The following is a 23,313-nucleotide window of genomic DNA, read 5'->3' as shown; positions in this document are numbered from 1 at the left end:
ACCTCTCATCAGCTGTTGTATATGCGTTTCAAACGCAATGAAAACGCAGGTCAAAACGCAACGTGTGAACGCGCCCTGAGGCCGCGGTCACACGTACCGCTAGGCGTCCGTTCATAACGCGACACTAGCGCACAGGGGGAGGTCCTCGGCCCGAACGCACATGCCAGAGAAACGCATACGATCGGCTTAACAATCGCAATAAAAAACACTTTTTATTCTTTACAGCCGAAGCAGCTTTGGCGCACCATGCCGCGCGACTGTGCGCTTACATCGGAAGTGTAGGAGAGCCGGTGACGTCAGTCGCGCGCTTGGTGCGCCGAAGCTCCTTTGGCTGTAAAGAATAAAAAGTGTATAAACCGAGATACAGCGGTTTAGGACACTAATGAAAGTAAGCACCAGCTCACCCTGAGCTGGTGCTCGCTATATGCATCTTACACCTACCACTTCATGTGGTAGGTTTCCTTTAAAATTCACTCCTAGCATTTACAGACACAAAGCAAAGACTATGACATCCTAAGGGCGCGTTCAAACGTTGCGCTTTGGTCGCGTTTTCATTGCGTTTTAAAACGCATTACAACAGCTGAGATGAGGTGATCTGCCTAATTACATTACTGTTAACGTTTGCGTTTACAAAATAGCGGGAATAGCGTTAACACATGTAAATAGTAATGTAATTAGGAAAATCCCCTCTCCTCAGCTGTTGTAATGCGTTTTAAAACGCAATGAACACGCACCCAAAGCGCAACGTGTGAACGCGCCCTAACTCTATGCCAGAAATGCTACTCTAACATACAAGCTCCACCAAGCAAAAAACACATGTGAAATCAATGAAAGCGATTGACCTGTTGGAAGAAAACACAAAATGGAGGGGGGGGGGGGAGGAGTGTGTTTTGTTCGCAGGCCCAAAGCTTTATTGAACCACACAGATACAAGAGGGAAAGGTAGGAAGGAAGTAAAAGCTTGAGAGGTCTTCACTTCCTGTCTGCTGCATGCAAATGAAGCAGAGTCCCACGATTCCCTGCTCTGATGGAAGGGAGCTCCTGTTCTTGGGGAATCAAGTGGGTAACATGTGGGTTCCTATAAAACAGATGCTAATTAGGCTTTCTACAGTCAAGTGGGTGGGACTTGTTTAGTGTTGACAGCCATGAGTGAACAGCTGACAGTAGAGCCTGATTAGCATAACTAATGTTGAAAGGTATTTTCTTTAGATGGAAATCTCAGTGATTTGCTTAATGTACTAATGTTACGTCCTTCAAAAAGAATAAACCTGCGATAGGAAGACAGGAATGAACATCTTAAAAATGGCAACCATGCTCCTAAAAAGTTTTTCAAGGAGCCCGGATAGCTCAGTCGGTAGAGCATCAGACTTTTAATCTGAGGGTCCAGGGTTCAAGTCCCTGTTCGGGCGATATCCTGATTTTTAGTTTTTAGCGCTATAGCACACTCATAAATGTCAGGGACTTATTCCAGCTCCACTCATTTCCTTATGGGAATTTGTCTGAAGGAAAACAATTTTTTGCTGTAAAACTTCTTAGAATTTCAGTGCATTTTTGTGCACACCTTCACAACCGCTTGCGGCAACTACAGGAGCCCGGATAGCTCAGTCGGTAGAGCATCAGACTTTTAATCTGAGGGTCCAGGGTTCAAGTCCCTGTTCGGGCGTCACATTTTTTTTTGTTTAAAGTGCTATCAAAAGGAAACATGATAAACCAGGGACATTACTCATATATCCAGGCACCGGGACTGTGGTAATCCTCTTATATTTACTATTCATGGCCTCCTGCCTTCTAAAATCAGCTTTAAAATATGATGCTAATGGTCCAGAAAGGGTATTGCTGTGTTACCAGAGCCCCTCTGTGTTGTGGCTGCACAGGCAGTTACATTCTGGAGGAGCACTTCCCCCCTCCCACTGTCTGCTCACCGTTGCTCAGATTACAGGAAGTACCAGGGGTGTCTACGGTGACACAAAAGCCAGGAAGCCAGAGCACAAAGGGCGGTATATATAGGTGGTATATAGAGTGTCCTATATAAAGATATATAAAAAACGCTATACTCACCTCCGGTTTCTTCTTCCCGGCCCCACAGCTCCGCCTTCAAATCTTCCATCATATATTATGACACGGCTGTGTCACGTCCGCGTGACATCATAGTGTTGCACTTGGGCCGGAAAAGCAGAAGATGGAGCCCCGTGGGGATCAATGTGGACACTTCTGTAAAGGGTGGGGTCCTGCTGTGACTATTTCATTAAAGGGGGGGCTCTGCTGTGGACATTTCTCTAAAGGGGGACTATGGACAGTAGAGACACAGTTGGTTTGGACACTAGGGGGGGAGGGGGGCGTAATCATGTGAACAGCCCAGAGCCCATGGGACACTTAATCTGTCAATGGCTTCTTTAACAACCCCAGAGCTCTTCTGGCTCATTAGCATAATTTTAAAAGTTGATAGTAGAAGGAAGGAGGCCATTGATAATAAATATAATTAGATTACCACAGTCACGGTGCCTGTATCTATGAGTAGTGTCCCTGGTTTATCAGGATGGATTTTGATGGTAAATTTCCTTTAACAAAGCTGCTAACACTTTCAGAAATGAAGACAAAGAGATTCAAACCAGCCAAATGCATGGTAAACATGCAATAGAGCACCAAGAGCGCACTTTGTGAGCGCACCCTTACGGCGGATGCCATGGTGTGATAACGGACAGGATATACAGCACGCGTCTGCCTCCAGCAATCTATTGCTATCATTTCCATATACTGTTTGCAGTTTAGCTGCAATACCACACAGAGCCTCTGTACAATGTATGGCGCTGTGTTTGGCAGAGTATGAAACCCTTTATTACGAATGCTATGGCCTCTTCAGCCATGTGACTGTCGGAGTGCCGGACAATAATCCATTCGTTATTTATCATCGATCCTAGCCAATACATTTTTAAAAAAAATGTAAAATATCCCTTTAAATCCTTCTACCAATTTCTATCTATAAGTTTTTTCCACCATGTGGAATATTCCTAATGTTATAAATTCTTATACTTTGTGTGTCAGGGGCCGGGGTTATTGAGGATAGAGGGGAGACAATGAGCAATGTCATTGTAAACCCAAAAATGTGTTCACAACAGTTGTCACTTCTCCCCCTCCCCCGTTTACTTTGTAAGTGATTTAAAGGGATTGACCCAGTAGGGGGCGTCAGTGGAAACAGGTGTATCAGCCTTTTGTGGCGAACAACAGGAGACTTGTATGTTAGGGCGCGTTCACACGTTGCGTTTTGGTTGCGTTTTCATTGCGTTTGGAACGCATATACAACAGCTGATGTGAGGTAATTTGCCTAATTACATTACCGTTTACGTTTGTAAACGCAATGTTAACGCATGCGTTAACAAAACGCATGCGTTAACGCTTTGTTAACGCGTGCGTTAACATCGCGTTTACGATGCGTTTTGTTAACGCATGCGTTAACAGTGATGAAATTAGGCAAATCACCTCTCCTCAGCTGTTGTATATGCGTTTCAAACGCAATGAAAACGCAGGTCAAAACGCAACGTGTGAACGCGCCCTTAATGTTTCTAACCATCTATTAAGAAAAGAACAATTCAAAGAGTCCATCCTGGAGGCAAAATCCTCCGCCCTAATTTGTGCTTCCAAAAATTTGACTGTGGACACGAGCACCGAATGGGGGAGGGAGATGCTTCCTGATACCTTTGGTGGCAGAAAAATTTTAACCTCCTTTATTTAGTTTTCTGTCACCATAGCTGCATTGGGGTCTTGTTTTTTTGGGACCAAATGTAGTTTTCAATAGCACAATTTTGGGTTTTCATGTGTGAAAACTGGTGAACTTCTATTAACCCTTTCTGTTCAGTATATGTTAAAAAATAAGGCAGATCTGACAATTTTTTTTTACAAAAAGTTTTTTTTAACTTTATAGTCGAACCAAAATAACATAAAAACATTTTTCTCGTAAGGAAAGTGTCACGTCAGAAGATGCGCCTTCTTGATGGCCGCCGTAAAAAGACGATGCAGTGGTCATTAGGGGTTAAGTCCAATAAAAAAAAGCTTCATAGAATTAATTACTGATGGATACGATGAGGCAGGGTTAGCCAGTTCAGTGTGAATAGAGCAGCATCTAGTGGCTGTTATCAGAACTGCAGAAAGCTACAAAAAAGACGGCACCGATGCATAACAATTGTAATTTCCTATAAATAATACATGTACAAAGTCACAATTCATTCAAGTCAAGGCTTTTATTTGTTAGAATAATCATATTTAAGAATCCAAAGCTTAAAGGGGTTTGCCCATGAAAGAAAGTTCTCAAATGTAACCCCCTAGTGATGTTTACACAATAAAGACCATTTTTAAACTCTTACTTTACAATTTTACTCAGTTTTATTGCTGTTTTAGACCCTGTCATTCAGTGATGGTCAGTGTAGGATTCCAGAGTGTGGGCGGGGAGTCTCTAAGCAGACACTTCATGATTCCTCTGTGCAGTGAGATGCTGTGTGCTGACAATGTGCTTACATTATCAGGGTACAGGGTTTATCTACACTTTCATTCCCTTCTGAGCATTCACTAGTATCTGACACATAGGAAGAGAGATGAGACAGATAAGAGATGGATATAAGACACAATGACACACTCAGCTCTGCTACCTCATCATAAAAAACACTGCACAATGTGTATATGTGTCTTCATCTCACTCATTTTTGGTTCCCTAAACTTGCTGTGTGGGACTCCCCCTGGTTTCTGGTACCCTACACAGTTGCATAAGACGTGTTATCGCCAAATCTGCCTACACTAGGTATTAGGGTGACGTAATGTCCACTATATCCTATCAAACAGTCAATCTGTAATATACTTGTTTGCCCCTACACCTATCACGTATTTATGCCTGGCCTAGAGGAGTGGCCCAGGAGAAGAAAACAGAATCACCGGGGGTTCTTGTCTGTAATTACAGCTCAGCTGTTTTACGTGAATGAGGCTATTCTGTGATAGCCAAAAATGGTATTGTCACGGGTGGTCCCGCGACCCACCCGTGCTGCCCTGCCCCCGCCAGCGCGCCGCCAGCGCATCTCAACCGTCCTGGTTCCTGGCTCGCTCCCCTCCGCTGTGCGCGCGCGTCCCCAACTGCTAGGGCGTGCGCATGGCACCTTCTCCAAATTTAAAGGGCCAGTGCGCCATTAATTGGCGCTGGCCCTAGTGCCCAATTCTACATAAGCCTGCCTCTTCCTGTAAGCCCTGCCGGATCTTTGTGCCTCATAGCCTAAGAGAAAGCTTCCAAGTGATTATTCCTGCGTTCCTGTGTATTCCTGTGTGTTCCCGCTCCTGAGTCCTGTGTTGCCGTGTTACTCGAGTTCCTCCGTGTTGCTGTGTTCCGTGTGCCTGTGTTCCCGTTCCCACCTGCCTGGACCTCCCGTTGCTGACCCCGGACTTGGACTTGACGTTGCATCTCTACCGTCTGCCCTGACCCTGTGCCTGGACCTGACTACGAGATTGTCATCCGCTAAGGTACCTCGACCTCAGCTGCCACCGCGGGCCGGTCACGCCTGGGAACGACCTGGTGGTATCCTGCCGCAGCAAGTCCAACCCGCTTTGCGGCGGGCTCCGGTGAAAACAAGGTGCAAATTGGGCTCCGGTCCCAGGTGTCGGCTAGTTCCATCTCCCGCGGTGGTCCAGAGGATCCACTGATCCTGACAGGTATCCTTTTTGGGAACAAAAAGTAGACCCAATTTTCCTCCTCAATATCTTTCTCAAGCAGGTGCCCCCTACCAATTCGCATCCTGTCTTCCCATTTTGTCTTCCCTTCCCTATCTTGGAAATACCCTGATTTACTGCATGTTGAAAGAAAGTTTGTCAAACTATTGTTGCCTCTTCAATGGTCCATTTAAACCTTGTAACAGGACAGAGACTTGATGTGAAGCCAGATATGACTAGAAGACGCCTAAGCCTTAGGCCATCAGTTATTTCGAGCGACTTCCCCCATACTAATGGACTGCTTGCCAAAGAATTGGAGAGGAAAGACAGCTAGACACCATCTACATCTAATAGAAGCTGGGGCAGTGGAAACCCAATGCGACCTCCTCAAATGACTCTTGAGACATCATGTGAGGTGGTAGCAGGAGCTGATCCTGCCTCCTCCTGGCCCCGATGCTTCAGTTACTCTGCAGCTCTAATGTACGGGACCAGGAGAAGGCTGGGGACGATGGGACAGCAGCTTCAAACTTGGACTGTCCCGCCAAATCTGGGACGATTGGGAGGTACCGGTTGTTTTTAATTTCTCCAGAAACATGGAGATTTTATTTTAGAACTTGGACAATGATTTTGAAGGATCTACTACTGATGTTAGATAGATAAAACTTTATTAATGCCCTCAGGGGCAAATGATACATTATACAATACAAAACCAAAGACACAAACAGCCTCACCTGCCTTAGATCAGCAAACACCAGCAAGCTCTTTGTTATATAATGCAATTGCAAACGCTACAAAAGATCTTCTATATCGCTCTTTACAGATCTTCATCTGAATAAACTTTTCCTGGCCATCGGCATCACAAACAGAGGCTGATCTGGATTATTTCTAATACTTTTGATTTTCATCTTCCTTCCCTACCACACCTACCACACCATTAAGGCCTCTGTCACACAGGACGCCCATCTGCGTTTCTATGGAAACGCTTGCGATCGGGAACGAGCCGCCGGTGTTTTGCGTTAATTTAATGCAAAACACCGGCGGCTTGGTCCCGATCGCAGGCGTTTCCATAGAAACGTCGATGCGATCGGGTTGTGGCCCACTCCGGTAGGCACGGCTTTGTCTGCATTTGCGCTTTCAAACGCAGACAAAGTGGTGCGTGTGGCACCGGCCTTAGCCCTTTTGATCACCTTGTGATGTTGTAGTCCAGGGTAACACAGGACACCATCAGGTGGTTTTGAGGAGTCCTTAACTTCTTAGCGCTCTGCGTCTGATATATCGGGCGCAGAGCTTATGCCGGTTCAGCTCGAGATCGGAGCCGAACTGGAATCGGGATACACGGGGTGCTGGCTGTAACAAATATCCGACACCCTAGTGCAGTTGGAGTGGGCTCTGATCGAGGGTGTTTAACCCGTTAAATACCACGGTCAGCACGACTGTGGCATTAAAACTGCCTTTGGGTTTTTTCCCCCACAATCCCCCCCCCCCCCGCCAACCGTTCCTATGGCAGCCCTGCCTACAGCCAGGGCTGCCTACAGGTGGTGCCTGTAAGATGGTGTTTTTGACATCATCTTAAAGGCACAGTGTCAGCCTATGCATGTGCACTGCTAATACCCTGCAATACATCAGTCTTTTGATAATTTTTATTTGGCAAATATGTACATTTTCTAAAGAGGCTACTGGGGCGTGGAGTAGCCGGAGCTGAGTCTACACGGCCGGCTGCTCCACGCCCCAGTCACCTCTTTATTCCTCCTACCAGAAATGTTTGGTGCACAGCTCCTCGTAGCTGAGCCCCCTCCTCCGAGAAACCTGCCATCTGCGCATGCACAGAACAGCAGGCCTGCGGCTGCGCAGTCACTGCTCCAAAGCCGCAGCCACTGCGCATGCGGAGACGGCAGGTTTCTTGGATGAGAACATTTCTGGTAGGAGGAACAAAGAGGCGTGGAGTAGCTGCGTCGTGTGGCCTCAGCTCCAGATACTCCACGCCCCAGTAGCCGCTTTAGAAAATTTACATATTTGCCAAGTAAAAATTATCAAAAGATTGTGAGGACGTGAGGATTAGCCCTTAAAAGGGCTATCCTCACGTCCTATAGATCCACCTACCACCCAATCTACCTTTATAATAGATATGTGCTGGTAGGTTCCCTTTAAACTACAAAATGGCTGCGTCCTTAAGGGGTTAAAGGTCTTGTCTGTTTTGGTGTCTTAAGAAGGTCCCAAACAATTTCAACTAATTGTTGTCTACATACAAAGCTCAACAGTATGACCTTCCTTCCGTGGATTACTCACAAAAAAAATTTCATGAACAAACTCCTACAGGAGCCCGGATAGCTCAGTCGGTAGAGCATCAGACTTTTAATCTGAGGGTCCAGGGTTCAAGTCCCTGTTCGGGCGTCAGATTTTTTTTTTTGTTTTAAATACACATTATGGTTATTATTAGTTTCAGTTTCTCTCATTGTAAATTCTTTTTAAACTGCTTTACAAAATACATTTTAGTTTCATTTCAGAGTCTGTCTTTCTTTTTTGTGCTCTGTGCCTTTAAGAAACCCGATCTGACTCGACCTAAACTTTTTCCATGCGTTGACTCTGGGACGTTGTTAGAGGCAGTGCTTCCACTTCAATGCTTTAAGCTCAATGACGTGGCTTAGGTTAAGGAAGCTTTGAGCAGTCACTGGAACTGGGAGCAGATGGAAACGCAGCGCTCCGTAGTTTCCTGTCTTGCAGGTGTGTACATAGAAGCAGAGGAGGGGGGCGGGGGGGGGGGGGGGTTACCTATCATGTCACCAACAAATGGTTCACTCATTGCTTTGGCGAGTTTAAAGAAGTGAAGGGAAGCGACATGAGGGGAGATGCACATGATCCCCATAACCAGCCGAATTTACTCTTTATAATTTTTACATTTAAAAAAATAAATAAATAAATGAGTTATGTAGCTACTGCACACACTGGGGGCATCTATTAACACCTTTTATACGTGGCCTTTTTCTACTCCATTTCCGCAATTAGGATTTTGCCAGCCCCCACCAATTCACCGAAAAAGGGTTTGTGGAGAGGTAGGGGAAAAGGCGGAGCCAACGGGTTCGATCAGATTTATCGACTTTCAGTTCTTTTAGTGTGCTACAATTTAGGCTACATTCACACGGCCGTATAGGAGACGGTGTATATACGTCCCCCATAGACGGCAATGGGTGCGCGGTGCTGTACGGGTTCGGCATTGTATCGTTCTGTACACGGGAGAAAGATAGGATATGTATCTTTCCCCGGAATACGGCGCCGTGCACCATATATCACTATGGAGGGGGGCGGGGGAGAGCAGCGCTCACCCACTAGTCCTCTCCCCGGCACCGACGTGTGCCCGTGCTATGGTACGGCGGACCCATGTGTGTGTGAATTTAGCCTTACTCTAGTGCTCTGCTGAAATCAATTGTATTGGGCTATATTCCTCATATGTTAGGGTGAGCACTGCCAAGGGTTAAGTGGGTATCAAATCCTCCATTGTCTCAAAAAAAAAACAAAAACCCTCAACAATGTGGAATCCATCCTTCAGCCATTGGTCTGAACAGCTCCTCTTCCTGGCAGACGGGGCTATAAGTGAAGGCGTGTGATTCGCCCTCCTGTGACTGTACATTATGCAGCCTACAAGATTGTGGAGATTTGTTGCTATTAATGAGCCTAAAAATATTTTTTAGACTGTTTGATACTGCTGAGTTTCCTTCAAGCATGGGGCTCGATGTTGGAATCGGATTTCTTGGGATTTGGGACATTTATCAGTTCTCCGCCAGTTTTCTGCCATAGAGGCACTGGAATAATTTCAAGCTCTTGTGCAATGCAAGAAACTGCTACTGTTATCGTGAATACGCCACCTCCACGCCATGTGGGAGTGGCCGGCACAGGCGGCTCCTGCGTACTTCCTAAAAAACAGTGACAATTCACTGGGGCTCTCTGCCCACATGTTAGCAGGTTTTTTCCTGCTCGGCTCGGCAAGCAATGGGGGAGTCAGCAGAATGAGTGTTCAGCTGACGTGGAAAAGGAATTGCCGGCTTTTGTCTTTACAATTACTCTAAGTGTTGTCTCCATTCTCATAGACTTCCATAGGACGGCCAGAATCCACATGGATCCATAAAATACAGAATGTGGACTTAAAGGGTCAATGTTCCATCAGATTTAAAAAACAACTCCCAAAAAATGGATAACACATAAATGATAACGTTTGTATCCAAAGCCTCTTCAACGTTCATTGGTTTGCGATGAGTTAATAAAGTTTTGTTTGCCCAAACTCAACGCTTTATGCCAAGCTAGAAATCAGATGCTCTACGTAGTGTACGTTGTACGTGGGTTTTTTGTCCTATGGTGAGAACTAATAAGGAACGGTTAAAGGGACACTCCAGTCAAAGCCAATTCATTGGATACATAAGGGCAGATTTACTTACCCGGTCCATTCGCGATCCAGCGGCGCGTTCTCTGCGCTGGATTCGGGTCCGGCCGGGATTTATTAAGGTAGTTCCTCCGCCATCCACCAGGTGGCGCTGCTGCGCTGAAAAGCATCGGAACGCACTGGAGTTCACCGGGCCGGGCTGAGTGAAGGTAAGCTGAAGCTCCGCGACAGATTTTTTTAAAAAAATGCGGCAGTTTTTCCGAATCCGTCGGGTTTTCGTTCGGCCACGCCCCCCGATTTCCGTCGCGTGCATGCCAGCGCCGATGCGCCACAATCCGATTGCGTGTGCCAAAATCCTGGGGCAATTCAGGGGAAATCGGCGCAAATCGGTAATATTCGGGTAACACGTCGGGAAAACGTGAATCGGGCCCTTAGTAAATGACCCCCATGGTGTTGGACCTGAAGGGAGTAGCAGGACTTATTTTCCAAGAAACTTGAGTCCTGCTCCTCCCTTCCGGCCCTGCACAAGGTATAATTCATCGTATCAGCTGTGACTTTAATGTCCCTTTAAGTTCTGCTGTGAAAAAATGTCAAAATTAAGCGCAAAAGTAGGTCAACGCTCCTAACGACTAAAGAGGAAGTAGACACAGCTGCGACCACACAGGGAAGGCAGAATTTGAGGCTCTCACGTCTATTTAGACTCTACTTTTTTACATGTAAATCAATCACTTCACAACTGGTTGCACAGACACCGCCTTGCGGGTCATCTTAGGAGGCTTTTACCTTATCGCTGGCCTCCTTTTTCAGGCCTATCCTAATACGGAATTTAATACAACAGAAAACATTGTTAACTTTGGGTTCGAGTAGATGGAAGATGAAGTGAGTTCTATGGCACAATCATGATGACCCTACAGGACTACAGTTCCACAGATGACCATAGATCACCTTGAGGACTAGTCGTAGGTAGTCTTTGGTCTGGGAAATAAAGTTTGTATGGAATATGTTTCTTGGTCCAGGGAATGTGGCTGGTTTTTGGATTTTTGGATCGAACATGGATGGGCAACAGCAGCCAAAGGCGCCGCAAACATTAGAAGATCATCTTTTGCCAAGAGGTTCTCCTGACTCCCATATTCCCCTTCAAATCTTCTCAATGTCTGGGAGTTTAGAATCGGCCATGTTGGAACTCGACTGCCCAATCCTTTCATTCCTTTACGATAAAGCTTTGGTAGAGGCGTATGGCCGCGTATCTCGCCACCACTTATCATGCTCTTTGGCTGAGTCCATCGTGCACGTCTACGGGGATGTTACGACAGATAGTTGTGTCATTGTTGAGCCAACAGATCTCTCATATGTATGGTGGCTTAGGAGGGAAAAAAAATCCCAATTTTTATTTACAAAACCAAGGAGGACAGTTATGGACTCAAATTTACATACTTCTAGAAACGACTCGTGAGCGTTTAGGACCTTGGGTTTGAAATCACGTCATCAGCACACAACGTCCCCCCCCCTGTTTCTCGTGAGATCTGGTAATTGTGTATTGTAATGGCAGATCCAATCCCCTTCTGAATCTGGGAGTGACTTTGAGAAAAACTTTCAGTTCCCAAACTGTACATCATTCAAGGGAAACCGTATAGGAAGGGGTCAGACGCTGGTTACAAAAAACAACTCAAAATATCCCAAAATTTTTTTATTAAAGCAAAATGTACACAGCATTTTTTTTTTTTAAAGACATCACTTAAAAAACAAACAAACACATATATAGAGACCCACAAAGTAAGATAAAAGCTTGTAATCCTTCATAAGTACTATGCAAACATCCCCCAGAGGCAGCCATTTTGTGTACTGTACCAAGGCATTGTGGGTCTAGTCTAAACCAACAGGAAACAAAATGGCCGCACTGAGTAGTTTAAAGGGGTAGTCTGAGATTTTATTTTAAATGATGGCTTCCTATGGACAACCCCTTTAAAATACGGAGCAAAACTTTGCAAGAAAAAAAAAGTGCATAAAAGTTGATCCTATATTTGGCGGTCTGTACGGCCATCTTTGAATTGTAAAATAGCGATTGGCCGAGCTGATATGAATTTGTGTTAAATATTTACTTATTAAAAAATAGACTCCGATCTATTTACAGGAAATGAGAATCCGAGCTCTAAACATTGAAAATGATAAAAATGTACAAAGAAGCCTCATGAATAATACTCTGCTAACCCGTTTCCTGTGTCGTAGAGGAATGGAGCGCACAACCTATGAGGGACACCTCCGATATGGTATTATGTGTCTTGTTATTAGGAGACGATGTGTTTGCTGGTTATCCTACTCATGATACCAATAATGAAGAGGCCAAAACACATCTTTGAAGGGCATCTACCAACAGGATGAGGGACTGTATGCAAATGAGCCTGAGGGGCTCCAGACTCCATAGGTGTTAATGGAGCGTGGAGCCCCTCAGGGTCATTTGCATACAGTTTTCCATCCTGGTGGTAGATGTCCTTTGATATTATCCTCAGCAGAGCCGCGCTCCTGGCTAGGGCACTGCAGCCATCATAAACTAGTGCTGAAGCCCTTTCTTCTTGAAGATTATATGGATAACAAGACCTCTGCTTACTGTCCTTCACTAGGAATATTTATGGTTTTATTCCTAGTAAACTTGGGGTGTTCTTACTGCAGATAAGCTCCAGCTGCAGCAAACCCGCAGTGATTTATACAAATCTCAATCACACACTCTGCAAAAAAAAAAAAAAAGCTGCAGCAGAAAATTTGGATATCTGCTGCGGGTAATATACAGCAATACCGACACATCTGTTTCTAGCCTTATTGGTTGTCTTGGACAGGGAGTCTTTACAGTAAGACTTCAGAAGTCTCTCCTGCAGGAGGTTGTGATTGTTGAGACACAAGAGGGGGGTAATGGAGCCAGATCCTCAAGATGGGACGATGATCCAGGGATTTACTCTGACTGACGAATTTTCTTCCTTGCTCCTCTGGCCGGAGCCTTAGGGTGAAGACACACATGGCGTTTTTGGGCCGTTTTTACTAAGTGCGTTTTCAGATCGTTAAAAACGCATGCGTTAAAAAACGCATCCGTTTTTTAAAAACGCATGTGTTTTTGTCCGTTTTTCCGAAATTGCGCAATGAAAAACGGACAAAAACGCATGCGTTTTTAAAAAACGGATGCGTTTTTTAACGATCTGAAAACGCACTTAGTAAAAACGGCCCAAAAACGCCACGTGTGTCTTCACCCTTGGGGTGAAGACACACGTGGCGTTTTTAGGCCGTTTTTAGTTAGTGCGTTTTCAGATCGGCCCACAAACGCCACGGGTGTCTTCAACCTTAGGCCGTGGTCACACGTACTGCTAGACGTCCATTCATAAAGCGACACTAGCGCACAGGGGGAGGTCCTTGACCCGAACGCACATGCGTTTCCAGAGAAACGTATGCGATCGGCTTAACAATCGCATGTGTTTCCCTAGAAACGCATGTGCGTTAGGGCCGAGGACCTCCCCCTGTGCGCTAACGTCGCGTTATGATGGACGCCTAGTGGTACGTGTGACCGCGGCCTTAGGGCGGTGACACACGTGGCGTTTTTGGGCCGTTTTTAGTAGAGCGTTTTCAGATCGGAAAAAAACGCATGCGTTTTTGACCAGTTTGAATTAAGATAATTGGTCAAACCTGTCAAAAACTATCTGAAAACGCACTAAAAACGCCATGTGTGTCACCACCCTTAGACCACCGTGTGCTGTTCTTGGGCTGCAAATAATGAATCTGTAGTCCATTTGTGAATATATCATCACTGTGTAATCTGCACATATCCCACGTGGCAGCTATGGGTTCTTTTTTTTGGTGGTGTGTGGGGGGATTGCGTTGGGGGGTAACATATAGTGCATAAGTGTATGGTTTGCCCAAGCTCTACCCTTCGTGCCAAGCTGGAAATGAGATGATCTATGTATTACGTGAGGACGGATTTAGGGTTACTCGTACCCAAACGGCATTAGAATAATATAGTAAAAATGTACAAATCTATCAGAAATGAGCTCAAAGCAGGGAGAGTAGTCTCTATATGGCCGCCTCCTGATGGCTCTGTTATACACAAGGACAAAGCGCCAGATCTTCAATCTGCAGGTCCTGTGCACATTAGCGTATTATGGCTCTTACGTCCTCCAAGGCGGCGTCCTACGGTCAGGACCTCTATGCGCCCGATTTCACCCACCAGCATGGACAGCCTATGGCTCTATAGTACGGCCATGTGCTCGAGGGCCATACCTCCGCACGCTCCAATACAATGGACAATAATGGGAACTAATCCCACTACATAAAAGGTGCGGTTCTTTTCATAGTAGAAGTCACCCAAGAAACCTTAAGACTAAAAGGAAACCCCACTAAATAACCTCTCAGAACTTACATACTCATAGCCGTTCCAAAGAATTTCATCCTAAAAGGGTTTTCCCAACGCAAATACAACGGTGCCTTAAAGGGTTATTAGATCTCCAAAAATCAATGGAGCCCGAAAACCCACAATCTTCACGATCAGATCACATAGTGTAGGCAAGTGCTATGTTCTTGGCAAGCTCAGTGCATTGTATTGTGGCCGTGCCTGGTACTGCATCTTAGCTCCATTTACTTCATTGGGAATGGAGTTGTATACCCGGCTTGTGGTGTGAGGTTGCTGGACGGGAGTGACCCTCCGAGGGGCACCAGGACAGTAACTCACAGCTGCACAGAAAAACTGAGGATAGGAAAAAAAAAAAAAAAAACAAGAACCCAAAAAAACACATTTCTGAGTGACTCAATGTTTTGCCAAGGCTGCGGCGTGGTACCAAATATTCAAGCTAAGCGGGAAACCCCTTTTCCATTAGATCACAGATAAGTCCTAACCGTGGTACTTGATCACCACCAATAGGCCAATTAGGCATAATGCCACACATTCAGCAGTGGCCGTGCATGGTAGTGCGCCGAGCAACCAGGTATGGACCATCATTAGGCTGATCTCCCTTGAAGAAAATACGGCCCCCGTTATGAAGGTCTTTATCAAACGTTCTACTAGTTCGGAGCAAGTTCTTTACTACCCAAGTGATACATTCCTAAAAAGTATCCTATGCCGGGTTTCCTCCAGATAGAACTTACTCTGCAGAGATATATTTGTATGAGTATTTCTCACATGAATTTTTCTGTATTAGCGAGTTGGAATAATGCAAAAAGTGTATAAAAATACAAACCTCAGTAGCAGTGGAGACTGGAGACCTGCCCCTGGAACAAGGAAGGGGCCTCCGAGAGGGGAGTAAGCGCAAGTTTTACACCAAAACACCTTTGAATCCTCCCCAAAAGGCAAACTAGCATTGTGCACGGCACTTTCCAAGCCTTCCCCCGCTTCCTAGAAATCTACCATTTTATAAAAACATCTGTTTTGATATGGGCCATTTAAATTTTATGTAAATTAGTTTTCGGTGCATCAAGGGCGGGGCCTGTTGGTGCAACTGTTTTCTTCTTATACCACCCATATCTATTCTCTGCTGCCACTTTATATAATGACTGATCTCCCTTATAGAAAGAATTTAGAAAAAAGAAGAAACTGATAAGATGATTTACATAAAGATAAAAACAGAAGGTTCTCCAAAAAATAAAAAAAATCCGATTTCTGGGAAGCTTATACATGACCTATGCGATGCAGGTTTCACTTGTGGAGTATTTTGGGAATTGATAAACTACCCTCGAAATCCATCATGATAAACCAGGGACATTACTCATAGATCCAGGCACCAGGACTGTGGGATCTTCTTATATCTGTTATCCACGGCCTCCTTCCTTCTAAAATCAACTTTGATAAGTATGCTAATGAGCCAGACGTGTATTACCACAGCCACTCTGTGCTGTAGCTTCACAGGCTGTGAGAGATTAGAGCAGACAGAGGGAGGGGAGGGAGCAGAAGAGACAGTGTAACAGTTTGTGAAGCTATAGCACCGAGGGGCTCTGGTGACACCTCCCATTAGAATAATGTTAAGAGTTGGTTGTAGAAGGAAGAAGGTCATATGTGGATAACAAATATAAGAAGATGACCACAGTCCTGGTGGCCGGATCTATTAGTAAGTGTCCCCGGTATATCATGATGGCAGATTTCCCTTAAAGGATGAAGGATTGTAAACCAAGCACACTGACATACTGGTGAGTGCCCCCTCTGGCAGGATCTGCTCTGCTTTAAGCTTCCTATGCCCTTGTTTTTTAAGAAAAAAGGCTTTACAAATTATGCAAATGAGCCTGATTTGCTCCAGGCTCCATTAACACCTATGTACCCTGGAGCCCCTCAGGCTTATTTACATAATTTTTAAAAACACCAGGGCATAAGAAGCTAAGAGAAGAGCAGATCCTGCCAGAAGGGGCGCACACCAGTATGTCTGTGTACTTGGTTTACAATCCTTCATCCTGGCGGTAGATTTACTTTAAGCCCAGAATAGGGGGGTGGGGGGTGGGAGAGCAATAGCTATAGGCACCTACATCCCGCAATGTGTACAGTAGAAGATGAAGCGTGGAATCCTCCGTCCTCATTGAGCAGACTGTTTACTTGTATGTACTGTATGAGAATGTAGATCACGTGCTGGAGACTGTACAGTGCGGGAGGCCCTTCTGGATGTCCTCTATCTGGTCTCTGTAGTAGGCCCCATCCAGGTGGAGATAGTGGAGGACGGGGAGTCCGGCACAAACAGAAACAATACAGGTGGGGGAGAACGAGAAGCAGCCCTCCAACCAGAGCCTCTCCAGCGCCTTGAGCCCGGACAGACAAGCCAGTCCTTCATCGGTCAGATTGTTGACTTCTATGATGGCCAAGGTGCGGAGACGCTTCAGGTGACAACCTATTAGGTGCAGCGTGATATTGGTGATTTTGCACCACTCCAGCTTGAAGTGCTCCAATCCTTTGAGGTGAGGGACGGCGTTCTGGAATCCAGTGTCATTAACTCTGTAGGTGCCAAAGAGGCGGAGAGTTTTTAGGTCACACTGACTGCAGATGCTCTTCAAGTGTCTGCTGGAGAAGGAGGGCACCCTGTTCACGATGAGGGTGTCCAGTTTGGGAAGGGCTTTGGTATTGGTGGTGGAGGGTGTGAACCAGGCGAGGGGGATCTCGCACTCGCTCAGCTCCAGGGTCTTCAGGCTAGAGGGTAAGCAGTCGTAGCTCAGGAAGCGCAGGTTGGTTTCCTGGAGGTGGAGATGCTCCAGATTAGGGAAACGCTTCTCAAAGACCTGGAGCACGGCGGGCGTGAGGAACTCCTGATTATTTACAGAATTTAGGAGCCCCTTCACTTTCAGGGTCTGCAGGCTGCTCCCAAACCAGTGCCGCACCAGATGCCAGAAAATCTTAGAATTCAGCTGTAAAATACAAAAAAAATGAAGAATGGTTATGGGTGTAGATTGTAGACACAGTCATGGATTGTCCCCGGAGAGACGTGTGATCACAGCTCTGCGCATGTAGTACAGCGCTATACAGCTCAAGGGTCTGCTCCGGGTGAAAGGGGGGAGGGTAACGTTACGTCCTTATGTGGGGGAGGCAGAAAGAGGCTCCGGGGGAAATGTTGTGGTGGCAGGTGACCAGGTCAGAGGCGGCTTCTCATATAGAGAGGACATCATGTAGGGTCAGTGCGAGCTGAAGCAGGGCCTAAGCTCTCCTGCAGATTTAGACTGCCTAAGGCCCAACTATTTTATGCACCGTAACGTTTTATTACCGGTAGCACACGCCCACATTCATGCAAATGGCCAGTACGGAGGTCCATTTGAATGGCCGTATTTCTCATCCGTATCAGAGTTGTGCAAGAGTGGACATGTCCTATTTATTATGTGGCCGTCCAGCTTCCTTTGGAGAGGAAGAACCCGCCCCCGTCCTACACTATGCCCCTCCTGCACTATGTTCCTCCCCCACCTGCTGCACTATGCCCCTCACTGCACCCACCCCCTTTTTCCTCCCGCCTCTCCTTCCTTCACCTCTCCTTCACCTCACCCCCTCTTCCTGCACTATACCCCCCCTCCTCATGAACTACGCCCCTCAATGCACCCGCCCACCTCCTAATGCCCCTCCGCCTCCACCACGCCCCCTCCTCCTCCTCTACAACCCCTTCCTGTCATCTGCTGTACAGGGGGAGGGCGTTACCAGTGATGTCACGTAAAGCAAGGGAGAAACAGCGCCTCTCTCTGTGAGCGGGGGCATTACACACGTGAATATCTGACCTTGAATGGCGTCAAATCGACGCATCTCCACAAAGACTTGTCCAGAATCAGCGTCTTCCACCTTTTGCAGACCCTAAGAGCAAAAAAAGGAAACGTCACTGCAAAGAGGCCTTACCTTTAGTGGGAGGGGCAACTTTCCAGAGAGAGGGTGGGAGCACACTCCAGATAAAGAAGTGGGGGAGCCCTCTCCAGGTAAGACGTGTGGGGGATGCCCTCTCCTCTCCAGGTAAGGGGGGGGGGGTGCCCTCTCCTCTCCAGGTAAGGGGGGGGGGTGCCCTCTCCTCTCCAGGTAAGACGTGTGTGGGGGCCCTCTCCTCTCCAGGTAAGGGGGGGGGGTGCCCTCTCCTCTCCAGGTAAGGGGGGGGGTGCCCTCTCCTCTCCAGGTAAGGGGGGGGGGTGCCCTCTCCTCTCCAGGTAAGGGGGGGGGGTGCCCTCTCCTCTCCAGGTAAGGGGGGGGGGGTGCCCTCTCCTCTCCAGGTAAGGGGGGGGGGGTGCCCTCTCCTCTCCAGGTAAGGGGGGGGGTGCCCTCTCCTCTCCAGGTAAGGGGGGGGGGGGGGTGCCCTCTCCTCTCCAGGTAAGGGGGGGGGGTGCCCTCTCCTCTCCAGGTAAGGGGGGGGGGGGTGCCCTCTCCTCTCCAGGTAAGGGGGGGGGGGGTGCCCTCTCCTCTCCAGGTAAGGGGGGGGGGTGCCCTCTCCTCTCCAGGTAAGGGGGGGGGGGTGCCCTCTCCTCTCCAGGTAAGGGGGGGGGGGGTGCCCTCTCCTCTCCAGGTAAGGGGGGGGGGTGCCCTCTCCTCTCCAGGTAAGGGGGGGTGCCCTCTCCTCTCCAGGTAAGACGTGTGTGTGGGGGGTGCCCTCTCCTCTCCAGGTAAGGGGGGGGGGGTGCCCTCTCCTCTCCAGGTAAGGGGGGGGGTGCCCTCTCCTCTCCAGGTAAGGGGGGGGGTGCCCTCTCCTCTCCAGGTAAGGGGGGGGGCCTCTCCTCTCCAGGTAAGACGTGTGTGTGGGGGGTGCCCTCTCCTCTCCAGGTAAGGGGGATGCCCTCTCCTCTCCAGGTAAGGGGGGGGGTGCCCTCTCCTCTCCAGGTAAGGGGGGGGGTGCCCTCTCCTCTCCAGGTAAGGGGGGGGGGGGTGCCCTCTCCTCTCCAGGTAAGGGGGGGGGGTGCCCTCTCCTCTCCAGGTAAGGGGGGGGGGGTGCCCTCTCCTCTCCAGGTAAGGGGGGGTGCCCTCTCCCCTCCAGGTAAGGGGGGGGTGCCCTCTCCCCTCCAGGTAAGGGGGGGGTGCCCTCTCCTCTCCAGGTAAGGGGGGGTGCCCTCTCCTCTCCAGGTAAGGGGGGGGGGGTGCCCTCTCCTCTCCAGGTAAGGGGGGGGGGTGCCCTCTCCTCTCCAGGTAAGGGGGGGTGCCCTCTCCTCTCCAGGTAAGGGGGGGTGCCCTCTCCTCTCCAGGTAAGGGGGGGTGCCCTCTCCTCTCCAGGTAAGGGGGGGTGCCCTCTCCTCTCCAGGTAAGGGGGGGTGCCCTCTCCTCTCCAGGTAAGGGGGGGTGTCCTCTCCTCTCCAGGTAAGGGGGGGGGGTGCCCTCTCCTCTCCAGGTAAGGGGGGGGGGTGCCCTCTCCTCTCCAGGTAAGGGGGGGGGGGTGCCCTCTCCTCTCCAGGTAAGGGGGGGGGGTGCCCTCTCCTCTCCAGGTAAGGGGGGGGGGTGCCCTCTCCTCTCCAGGTAAGACGTGTGTGGGGGCCCTCTCCTCTCCAGGTAAGGGGGGGGGGTGCCCTCTCCTCTCCAGGTAAGGGGGGGTGCCCTCTCCTCTCCAGGTAAGGGGGGGTGCCCTCTCCTCTCCAGGTAAGGGGGGGTGCCCTCTCCTCTCCAGGTAAGGGGGGGTGCCCTCTCCTCTCCAGGTAAGGGGGGGTGCCCTCTCCTCTCCAGGTAAGGGGGGGTGCCCTCTCCTCTCCAGGTAAGGGGGGGTGCCCTCTCCTCTCCAGGTAAGGGGGGGTGCCCTCTCCTCTCCAGGTAAGGGGGGGTGCCCTCTCCTCTCCAGGTAAGGGGGGGGGCTCTCCTCTACAGGTAAGGGGGGGGGGCTCTCCTCTACAGGTAAGGGGGGGGGGGCTCTCCTCTACAGGTAAGGGGGGCACCGTCTGTGAAGATAAGTGCTGCTGCTCTGCATTCTCTGTTGGCCGCTGAGTATGAACAAGGACTTAGAGTTACACTGCGGCTTACGCTGCAGCAGCTGTTGAGCGGCGCGCACTACAGGTCCCAGCACGTCCCCCCGCCCCCCGGGACTGGTAGTAGCACCGCCCCGGCCTCTCACCGGCAGCTCCGGATCAGGTCCCGCGGTGACAGGAAGCGCAGCACCTCCAGCAGGACACTGTCCGGCAGCCAGGACAGGCTGGGGGTCACCGAGGAGCCGTCGGAGGCCTCAGTGCGGGGCGTCCGCCTCAGCTCCATGTCACAGCGCCTCCGCCTGTCAGCCCGGTGCTGCGGGGTTACCGGGACAGCAGTGACGTCACACACACATGACCCGCCGCCGTGCACACACCATAGACACGGCGGCAGTACAGAGAGTCACCATAGACGCCGCGGCAGTACAGAGAGTCACCATAGACGCCGCCGCAGTACAGAGAGTCACCATAGACACCGCGGCAGTACAGAGAATCACCATAGCGCAGCGCCCTGTCCTCTCCTCTTCTCACTAGGGGGCAGAGTCCTCTGTCAGTCTCTATGGCAGTTTCTGTAGTGTAGTGGTTATCACGTTCGCCTAACACGCGAAAGGTCCCCGGTTCGAAACCGGGCAGAAACACATTTTTTTTTCCCCTTCCAAAAAAAACTTTTTATTTTGTTTGATTTCTTTAATCATTATTTATTTTCAGTCTGTAAAAAGTGGAAACATGTTATGAGTGTATTTATAGAATTGCACACTGAGAAAACAACTGCCTGTCACTGAAGTAAAAACCATGTGCTCCAGGTGAGGCTCGAACTCACAACCTCGGCATTGCTCATCAGTTACTGTCTTATAAGTACCGCGCGCTAACCGATTGCGCCACTGGAGCCACTGGAACTGCAGTTTTTCAGAGCTGGTGACATAGAGCAGTGTAGGGAGTGTAGTGCTGGGAGCTGGTGACAGTGCAGTGTGGAGAGTGCAGTGCTGGGAGCTGGTGATATAGTGCAGTGTAGGGAGTGCAGTGCTGGGAGCTGGTGATATAGTGCAGTGTAGGGAGTGCGGTGCTGGGAGCTGGTGATATAGTGCAGTGTAGGGAGTGTAGTGCTGGGAGCTGGTGATATAGTGCAGTGTAGGGAGTGCAGTGCTGGGAGCTGGTGATATAGTGCAGTGTAGGGAGTGTAGTGCTGGGAGCTGGTGACATAGTGCAGTGTGGGGAGTGCAGTGCTGGAGAGCTGGTGACAGAGTGCAGTGTGAGGAGTGCAGTGCTGGGAGCTGGTGACAGAGTGCAGTGTAGGGAGTGCGGTGCTGGGAGCTGGTGACAGAGTGCAGTGTAGGGAGTGCAGTGCTGGAGAGCTGGTGACAGAGTGCAGTGTAGGGAGTGCGGTGCTGGGAGCTGGTGACATAGTGCAGTGTAGGGAGTGCGGTGCTGGGAGCTGGTGACAGAGTGCAGTGTGGGGAGAGCAGTGCTGGGAGCTGGTGACATAGTGCAGTGTAGGGAGTGCGGTGCTGGGAGCTGGTGATATAGTGCAGTGTAGGGAGTGTAGTGCTGGGAGCTGGTGACATAGTGCAGTGTAGGGAGTGCGGTGCTGGGAGCTGGTGACATAGTGCAGTGTAGGGAGTGTAGTGCTGGGAGCTGGTGATATAGTGCAGTGTAGGGAGTGCGGTGCTGGAGAGCTGGTGACATAGTGCAGTGTGGAGAGTGCGGTGCTGGAGAGCTGGTGACATAGTGCAGTGTAGAGAGTGCGGTGCTGGAGAGCTGGTGACATAGTGCAGTGTAGAGAGTGCGGTGCTGGAGAGCTGGTGACATAGAGCAGTGTGGAGAGTGCGGTGCTGGAGAGCTGGTCACATAGTGCAGTGTAGGGAGTGCGGTGCTGGGAGCTGGTGACAGAGTGCAGTGTAGGGAGTGCGGTGCTGGGAGCTGGTGACAGAGTGCAGTGTAGGGAGTGCGGTGCTGGGAGCTGGTGACATAGTGCAGTGTGGGGAGAGCAGTGCTGGGAGCTGGTGACATAGTGCAGTGTAGGGAGTGCGGTGCTGGTGACATAGTGCAGTGTGGAGAGTGCGGTGCTGGAGAGCTGGTGACATAGTGCAGTGTGAGGAGTGCAGTGCTGGAGAGCTGGTGACATAGTGCAGTGTGAGGAGTGCAGTGCTGGAGAGCTGGTGATATAGTGCAGTGTAGGGAGTGTAGTGCTGGGAGCTGGTGACATAGTGCAGTGTAGGGAGTGCAGTGCTGGAGAGCTGGTGACATAGTGCAGTGTGAGGAGTGCAGTGCTGGAGAGCTGGTGACATAGTGCAGTGTGAGGAGTGTAGTGCTGGAGAGCTGGTGACATAGTGCAGTGTAGGGAGTGTAGTGCTGGGAGCTGGTGATATAGTGCAGTGTAGGGAGTGCGGTGCTGGAGAGCTGGTGACATAGTGCAGTGTGGAGAGTGCGGTGCTGGAGAGCTGGTGACATAGTGCAGTGTAGAGAGTGCGGTGCTGGAGAGCTGGTCACATAGTGCAGTGTAGGGAGAGTAGTGCTGGGAGCTGGTGATATAGTGCAGTGTAGAGAGTGCGGTGCTGGAGAGCTGGTGATATAGTGCAGTGTAGGGAGTGCAGTGCTGGAGAGCTAGTGACATAGTGCAGTGTGGAGAGTGCGGTGCTGGAGAGCTGGTGACATAGTGCAGTGTGGAGAGTGCGGTGCTGGAGAGCTGGTCACATAGTGCAGTGTAGGGAGTGCGGTGCTGGGAGCTGGTGACAGAGTGCAGTGTAGGGAGTGCGGTGCTGGGAGCTGGTGACAGAGTGCAGTGTAGGGAGTGCGGTGCTGGGAGCTGGTGACATAGTGCAGTGTGGAGAGTGCGGTGCTGGAGAGCTGGTGACATAGTGCAGTGTAGAGAGTGCGGTGCTGGAAAGCTGGTCACATAGTGCAGTGTAGGGAGTGCAG

At 49.4% G+C, this 23,313-nt stretch overlaps 1 protein-coding gene and 5 non-coding genes across 6 annotated transcripts; 4 read left to right on the top strand and 2 right to left on the bottom strand.

Annotated features, from left to right (window-relative positions):
* The first annotated feature begins 1,335 nt into the window (after positions 1-1,335).
* TRNAK-UUU (transfer RNA lysine (anticodon UUU)) lies at positions 1,336-1,408 on the top strand. Its single transcript has one exon. It is a non-coding gene; the product is annotated as a tRNA-Lys (tRNA).
* Positions 1,409-1,589: 181 nt separating this feature from the next.
* Positions 1,590-1,662, top strand: TRNAK-UUU (transfer RNA lysine (anticodon UUU)). The gene has a single exon. It is a non-coding gene; the product is annotated as a tRNA-Lys (tRNA).
* A 6,337-nt stretch (positions 1,663-7,999) lies between these two features.
* TRNAK-UUU (transfer RNA lysine (anticodon UUU)) lies at positions 8,000-8,072 on the top strand. Its single transcript has one exon. It is a non-coding gene; the product is annotated as a tRNA-Lys (tRNA).
* An 8,508-nt stretch (positions 8,073-16,580) lies between these two features.
* On the bottom strand, positions 16,581-20,840 carry FBXL12 (F-box and leucine rich repeat protein 12). Its single transcript, XM_072149441.1, has 3 exons — positions 20,547-20,840; positions 18,256-18,328; positions 16,581-17,403 (listed from the first exon to the last, which is right to left on the bottom strand). Exons 1-3 carry the CDS (start codon positions 20,681-20,683, stop codon positions 16,630-16,632), a joined length of 984 nt encoding a protein of 327 aa, XP_072005542.1. The 5' UTR covers positions 20,684-20,840; the 3' UTR covers positions 16,581-16,629.
* A 122-nt stretch (positions 20,841-20,962) lies between these two features.
* Positions 20,963-21,035, top strand: TRNAV-AAC (transfer RNA valine (anticodon AAC)). The gene has a single exon. It is a non-coding gene; the product is annotated as a tRNA-Val (tRNA).
* A 157-nt stretch (positions 21,036-21,192) lies between these two features.
* TRNAI-UAU (transfer RNA isoleucine (anticodon UAU)) lies at positions 21,193-21,285 on the bottom strand. Its single transcript is given in 2 exon segments — positions 21,193-21,228; positions 21,248-21,285. It is a non-coding gene; the product is annotated as a tRNA-Ile (tRNA).
* Between the last annotated feature and the right edge of the window lie 2,028 nt (positions 21,286-23,313).

This window comes from Engystomops pustulosus, chromosome 4 (assembly GCF_040894005.1).
Source record: "Engystomops pustulosus chromosome 4, aEngPut4.maternal, whole genome shotgun sequence".
In the NCBI taxonomy this organism is placed as follows: Eukaryota; Metazoa; Chordata; class Amphibia; order Anura; family Leptodactylidae; genus Engystomops; species Engystomops pustulosus.
Note: the sequence above shows the minus strand (reverse complement) of the source record. Positions and strands in the feature narration are given on the sequence as shown.

Bases quoted from the DNA above. Each gene is read 5' to 3' on its own strand.
- FBXL12 (XM_072149441.1), bottom strand. From the start codon at position 20,683: ATGGAGCTGAGGCGGACGCCCCGCACTGAGGCCTCCGACGGCTCCTCG. The intron at 18,329-20,546 runs GTGAGAGGCCGG...TTTTGCTCTTAG, and splicing joins GACCTGATCCGGAGCTGCCG to GGTCTGCAAAAGGTGGAAGA. The intron at 17,404-18,255 runs GTCAGATATTCA...TGTATTTTACAG, and splicing joins TCGATTTGACGCCATTCAAG to CTGAATTCTAAGATTTTCTG.